Source organism: Penaeus chinensis, chromosome 5 (assembly GCF_019202785.1).
Source record: "Penaeus chinensis breed Huanghai No. 1 chromosome 5, ASM1920278v2, whole genome shotgun sequence".
Taxonomy (NCBI): Eukaryota; Metazoa; Arthropoda; class Malacostraca; order Decapoda; family Penaeidae; genus Penaeus; species Penaeus chinensis.
Genome location: NC_061823.1, coordinates 14192821 through 14200320, shown reverse-complemented (window position 1 = coordinate 14200320; position 7500 = coordinate 14192821). Strand labels below are relative to the sequence as shown.

Here is a 7500-nt window from a genome sequence, read left to right as displayed (position 1 = left end):
ACGTGTGTGTGTCTGCATACATACATATATGTATACATATAATATATTCATATATTATATATAACACACACATGCAACACACACATACACACACACACAAACACCCATTTGTGTGTGTATACATCAATATATAAATAAATATATATATATATGTAAGTATATTATATATATTTTACTTTTTTGAGAATGCAGTTTTATATTATCTCGTTTTATCTATTTATAATGCATTTCTTCGTCGTTATTATTGCATATTCTTGTTCAAACTTACTGTAAGTCTATAGAAAGTGTTGCAGGGTAAATCGAGACATCTTAATGCAAATGAATTGCCAGCCTGCTATGCTATCTAGATCCCAAAGACTGTGAGGAAGTTATACTATAGCTAATGTTTGTGTAAATAATCGAATACACGATTTATCCATTAGATAAATCGACTTGAGCAGATGAATTATTTAAATGCATTCATTAACCGATACCACATTTCCATAATTGTTATTTTGAGGTCAGAAGAGAAAATTGAATCAAATGATACAATTTTTGTGTAGTAACCTTTTTATTGTGTACAAGATTGTCTGTTAATCAGGAAAATATTCGTACACCATAGATATGTTTATATACACACACATACACATGCGCACTCACGCACGAACGTGCATACACACAAATATTTGTACACGAATATCTGTACATTAAAATATTTAAAATGTATACGCTTTCGTGACAAAAAATATTTTGCTGACTTTTTGAGTGAAAAAAAAATTATGTAACTTTTGTCACTTTTTACCTATTTAAATGCATACTATTGACAAACACATACACATATAGGTGTATTACTTAGAACTCAAGGTCGAATCTAACAAGGTTTAAGAGAAAAATACGGCGGTCGAAACAGACTACTTATTCTTAATTTTTTTAAAGTAAACATGCATTTGTGTGTGTGTGCTTGCGAGTATGTTTTAAATCTTGCTCGTGCATCGTAATTAACTCAAGACGAACCCTGATTATGCTCGTTACTAATCTTCCTCTTCATAGAAATATGGTCTTAAGGCAAATTCCTCTTGGTTATGCCCGGTACAACCACAACTTCTAACGAGATGCATGATGTAAGCAGCAATACTTTTTGCATTCATACCATCCAGCGTGTTCATCAGATGACAGCCGGAGTCGGTGTTGATGCACAACTTTTGGATAATAGATTTCAGCACGAAAAGGGGCGCAGTAATGAGGAAGTCGCCAATCCATTCAAAAGGCAGTAGAGACACGTCTATTATAAATTGTATGTACTTCCATTCCACCCCTGGAAAGGTATGATAAAGGGAATATCATCTTTTACTCGAAAGCATTAAACTAATTTTTTTTTTGTTTTTCACTGGACTGTTTGTAAATCAAATCAACATACTTGTTCTCACTGTTTAGATAATCATGACCTTTTCAGAAAAGGTGATAATGCTGCGATTTTTTCTTAATTCTTATTATTTCTTTCAATTATTTTTTCCTGACCTCCCACTCTATTCCATTTGTTTTGGCGTCAAAGTTATATATACAGTAATTTCCATAGCATTTAAAAGTATAATAATAACAATAACAATAATAATAATAATGATAAACAAGACTCTACGCACGTTTCCTCCCTTCACTATTTAAACGTTCTACATTCTGAATGCCCTACAAACGAACCTTTAATTTTCCAAAAAGGAAGCCGATTTACCATAATCTTTGAGGAAGAGGCAGATTTTCCGGCAGAGCGGGACGTCGAGCTCGAAGGAGGACATCGGCTCAGAATAAGGATCTGGATGCTCCTGAGGAGTAGGAAGTCGTGATTCAACATTTAGTCTTTATACGTTGGTACATACACACTTGCACACACACACATATATATTATATTATATATATATACTAATATATATATATATATATATATATTATTTATATATACTATATACACACACATACACACACACACACACACACACATATATATATACACATATATATATAGTATATGTATAGTACATATATATACTATGTATAGTACATATATATACTATATATATACATATATATATACTATATATATATCATATATATATGTACTATATATATATATATATATATATATATATATATGTGTATGTGTGTGTGTGTGTGTGTGTGTGTGTGTGTGTGGGTGTGTGTACATACACACACACACACACACAGAACGTGTATGTATATGTATGTGTATATATATTATATATATAATATATATAATATATATAATATATATATATATATATATATATATATATATATATATATATGTACACACACACACACACACACACACACACACACACACACATATATATATATATATATATATATATATATATATGCACACACACATATATGTATACATGTATATAATATATACATATATATATAATATATATACATATATTATATATATATAACATATATACATATAGAATATATACACATATATACGTATATATAATATATATATACATATATACACAATATATACATATATATAATATGTATAATATATATATACACATAAACATATATAAAATATATATACATATATACATATATAAAATATATATTCATATATATAATATGTATACATACATATATATAATATAAATGTACATATATACAATATATATATACATATACATATATATATATATATATATATATATACATATACAATATATATATATATATATATACGTATATATATACATAAATACATACATATATATATACATATACATATATATATATATATATATATATATATACGTATATATATACATATATACATATATATATATATATATATATATATATATATATATATATATATATATATACACACACATACATATATATAATGTCCGAGGTTTCCTCTCATTTAAATCATAGCATCTCACAAGTAAATACTTTCCCGATATCATGAGCTAACCTCCTGTTCTTTTTATTTATATCCTCTGGGGAATAGATTGCTTCAAGGGAAAAATAGACAATTCATTAATTTCTTCACTATAAATAATTTCATATATATTCACACAACACAAGTCGTATTTACACATCAAAAATAAAGAAAATCTTGTAAGCACTATTCCAGCCTGGGTCAAGTGATCCGGGGTCATACAGCCCAGGATTCTGCGGACTGGGATATTACAGCCTGATATTACAGTATGTACTCAAAAGTATGCAGCCACGATATACTGCCACGGTAAGTTATGCAGCCAGAGTACAGAGGCACGGCTTGCAGCCAAGTAATGCGGCCAGAGATTCGTCCACCTTATACCTAAATTAAGGAGGCTGAAAGTGAAAACCATTTGAAATAAGTCACTTGTATTATCACTAAATCGCTTCAGTTTCATTTGTTACGTCATTTGATTTCCTCTTACAATTTTCACAATACAAAAGATGCATAAATATAGAGATAAATTTACAATGTTTATCGGTGTGGAATTCGGAGCCAAGTGGCTGACCATATAACGGCGACCACCGACCATGGCTTTCTTCATGTTCGAAGCAAGGGGAATGGGTCGTCCGGGTAAACCAAATGGTTCGCTGACGCACACAAGCACGCACGCACTCTCACACGTCGCACACATGAGAAAATAAGGGAAACCATCACCAAACCCTGTACATATGATTATACATATGCATATATAATATACATATATATATGATATAAAATACATAATTATATATATAATATATAATTATATATATAGTATAATATATATACATAATATATATATACAAATATATATATAATATCTATATACACACATATATAATATATATATATATATATATATATGCATACACACACACACACACATATATATATATATATTATAGGTTCGAGGCCTTGTCAGGGAGGATTGTTATATATCTACATTAACGCAGCATTGCATTATTCCATCTTTCACACACACACACAGACACACACACACACACACACACATATATATATATATATTGTGGTCCCGAGTTCAATTCCCCGTCGCGGCGGTCGTAAAAATGCTTGCGCTCTGACTGCTAGCTCGAGCCCGAGAAAACGACATATCGCCTTGAGAAGTCAAACGCAGGTGTCATAGGGGAAGTCACCGCCGTGGCACAAGTGTTAGCACGCCTAACCGCGGCTGATTAGGAAGGGCATCCAATCAGGCAAGGGTGACACTGCCATATAACCTCTCAATAGTGAATTGTGAGAGGCCTGCAGTGGAATGAAAGACTGTATAAAAAAAAAAAAAAAAAAAAAAAAAAAAAAAATATATATATATATATATATATATATATATATATATATATATATATGTACATACATACACCTCAGTATATCTGACTTCGGTTTCGAATTTCTAAATCAATTTCCACCGAGTCCCCACGGGGAGTGTGTGTAAATCCTCGCTATCATTACTCATGTACAGTATGAGTAATGGTCTATGGAGCTAGTTAGATCCTAGTTGCACACTCCATTTAGTGGGTCGAGTGGCATGGTTGGAATAGTACTGGGCTTCCGGTTTCATACCCGGAGTGACCTAGGTTGGAGGCCAGGGAGGATTGTTGTATAAATATATATATGTATACATATATAACCCAGCCTAGTGGACGCACAACCGGATACGGAGGTGGTGTGGATCGCGGGGGACCTTAACTGTCACGTTGTGGAAGGGAGCTTTGATACAGAAGTTACAGGAAACAGGAAAATACGGAGTTAGAACACGGAATGAAGGAAACAAAATTATGGACTTCGCAACAGCAAAAAGTATGACAGTAGTTAACACCTACTTCCAGAGATGACTGACTCGTAGAGCAACCTATTCTAGCGGTGGACAAAACACACAAGTTGACTACACCTTTTGCTGTAGAAAGGAACTACTGAAAGTAAAGGACTGCTATGTCCTGCCAAAAGAAGCTGTGACCAAGCAGCATCAATTGGTGGTATGTAAAGTAAGGATGAAAAAAATGAGAAAAACGAAACAGGTCAGGAAACACAGAAAACGCGTCGGTGGAAGTTGAACGAAGAGGAATATCGGCATAAGTTTGTCCAGGAAGTGGAGAAGAATCTGGAAGAGGAAGAGAAGAAGACGTGGAGTACATTGAGCATTGTAGTATGGGAAACGGGAGAAGGATTAGGACGCACTTTGGGAAAGAAAGGGAAGAAAGAGAAGCCTTGGTGGTGGTGTACTCAGGTACAAGAGGCGGACAAAGAAAAGAAAGAGAGGGAAACGGAAAGATATCTAAACAGATGCGAGGAGACTATTGCCGCCTAAAAAAGGGCAAATAAAAAGACTAAGTGAGAAGTGGCGAAGGCTAAAAGTAGAGCGTAAGAGGATTTGTATTGTAGCCTAGAAGGGCAAGACAGAAAAAAAAAAAAATCAGAATAGCAAACAGACAAACAAGGAAGCACAGGACGTGCACGAAGCAGAAAGAGTGAAAGGTTGTGAAGGACTGGCACTAAAAGAAGACATACAGATAAGGGAGAGGTGGAAGGAATACTATCAACAACTGATAAATTTAGAGAACCCAAGGGTAAAACGGGAGATGGAAGCGGCACAGGAAAGGGAGGTAGCACCATTAAGAATTGTGATGATATAATAACTTCAGCAATGTTGCAAGCAATATTACAACTATAGCCAACATCACCTTTAAAGAATTCTCACACCTGACAAAACAAGCTCATGATTCCAATACGTTCTTGTCACCTTCACAAACAACACAACAACACAACAACAATTACCAAATCTGATAAGGGACGAGTTGTTATTTCAAACAAATGTGACTACAAACAAAAGCTGATGGATATTTCAATGACCGATCTAAATTTAAACAAATCACATTTTCGTACTATTAACTCATCCATTCATGAAAACACCTACAACTTCCTTACGACTTCCGGCTCCAGATCTGGCATACTTTATGGACTGTCCAAAATTCATAAGCCAAATATTCCACTAAGACTAGTATTTCCTGGATTGGCTCTGTCTTATAATACTGCATAATTTCTCCTTCCCATCACTTCCTCTTTAACAACTAGTCAATATACTATTGATAATTCATCTTTTGTGAAAGAAATTACATCCCTTAACTTCCCACAACCGATTACCATGATTAGTTTCGATGTCGACCACAGTTATAATAACTAACAACCTGGACACCGCTTATCTTAACAAATTTAGATTAAATAAAGTTAACTTTCAGAAATTAGTTGAAATCACAGCCCCAGCCCATCATTCAGTTTCGACCTTTTTCACTAACAAACACTATTGGAAAGTTCATAAAACAACACATGAATTAGAGCTCTGACTTGTGTTCAGGACTGGCCTCCCGCTCCCTCCTCCCATCTTTCTCGGCAATAAGAGAGCATTCACCGCATCACTCACACCCTTTCTCTAACTCAGATTTTAATATTTTGTCATCTCAATCCTCCCGCCAAGGCCTCATCGTCAGAATCCCTCTCTATAAAATAGATAAAGCTAGAATTAAACAACGTAACTACCACAACTACCCTGTTCAGTTACTAAGCGGTCCCCCACCATAAGTACTTCGGTTAGTATAACGCTTTTTTGTACTTTTTCCATATATGTGTTTGTTTGTTTACAGATTTTGGGCTATATGTCCTCTGTATATGGCATTGTGTTATGCTTATGTTTATATTTATAATTGTTACGATTCTATGTAAAACCAGAAACACTTAATTTGTCTAATTGGACCACTTAATTTGTCTAATTGTCTTATCACCTGGTTCCCTGTTTCAGCACTAATGTTGAGATTCTTCACAGAAGTATTAAACTACCTCCTCGTTATATATATATATATATATATATATATATATATATATATATATTTATATATATATGTGTGTGTGTGTGTGTGTGTGTGTGTGTGTGTGTATGTGTGCGTGTGTGTGTGTGTGTGTGTGTGTGTGTGTGTGTGTGTGTGTGTGTGTGTGTGTGTGTGTGTGTGTGTGTGTGTGTGTGTGTGTGTGAGTGTTTATATATATGTACACACATATATGTAAATATATGTATATATGTATACACATACACACATACCGTATTTACCGTATAATATATATTATATATATTATACATATAATATATATATAAATATATACAAATAAAGAGATAGACAAGTAGTTAATTTATACCCCCATACAATAGATGTATGTCTTTACAAAGATAAACGGCGTTATGAACCAAAACATCGCTCAGACTCCCTTACTTTCGTCACAGGGAGTCCATAGGGGAGGTAGAGAGGCCCTATCATTCATTCATTCATTTGAAGTTTGCGAAGTCTAGCTTCACCAAGGCACGGCCTGTGTCAGCTATTTTATGGCTGTTTCAATTGATTATCTGCCACTCACTGCTTACCGTGGTGGCCGGGTTGCCAGCCACCACGGCGACAGAAGCATAGCCTACAATGGGAAGGACGGTATGTGCTTTGAATTATCTTAGTACTTTATGTCCA

At 33.7% G+C, this 7500-nt stretch overlaps 1 protein-coding gene across 1 annotated transcript in view; it reads right to left on the bottom strand.

The window, feature by feature from the left end:
* Positions 1 to 380: 380 nt before the first annotated feature.
* Positions 381 to 7500, bottom strand: part of LOC125025865 — an 8639-nt gene continuing 1519 nt past the window's right edge. Inside the window, exons 2-3 of the mRNA XM_047614153.1 lie at positions 1706 to 1796; positions 381 to 1294 (exon numbers count right to left, since the gene is read on the bottom strand). Of these exons, the coding sequence (XP_047470109.1) occupies positions 1011 to 1294; positions 1706 to 1769 (348 nt within the window). The 5' untranslated portion in view covers positions 1770 to 1796 and the 3' untranslated portion in view covers positions 381 to 1010. The remainder of the gene's footprint in view (positions 1295 to 1705; positions 1797 to 7500) is intronic.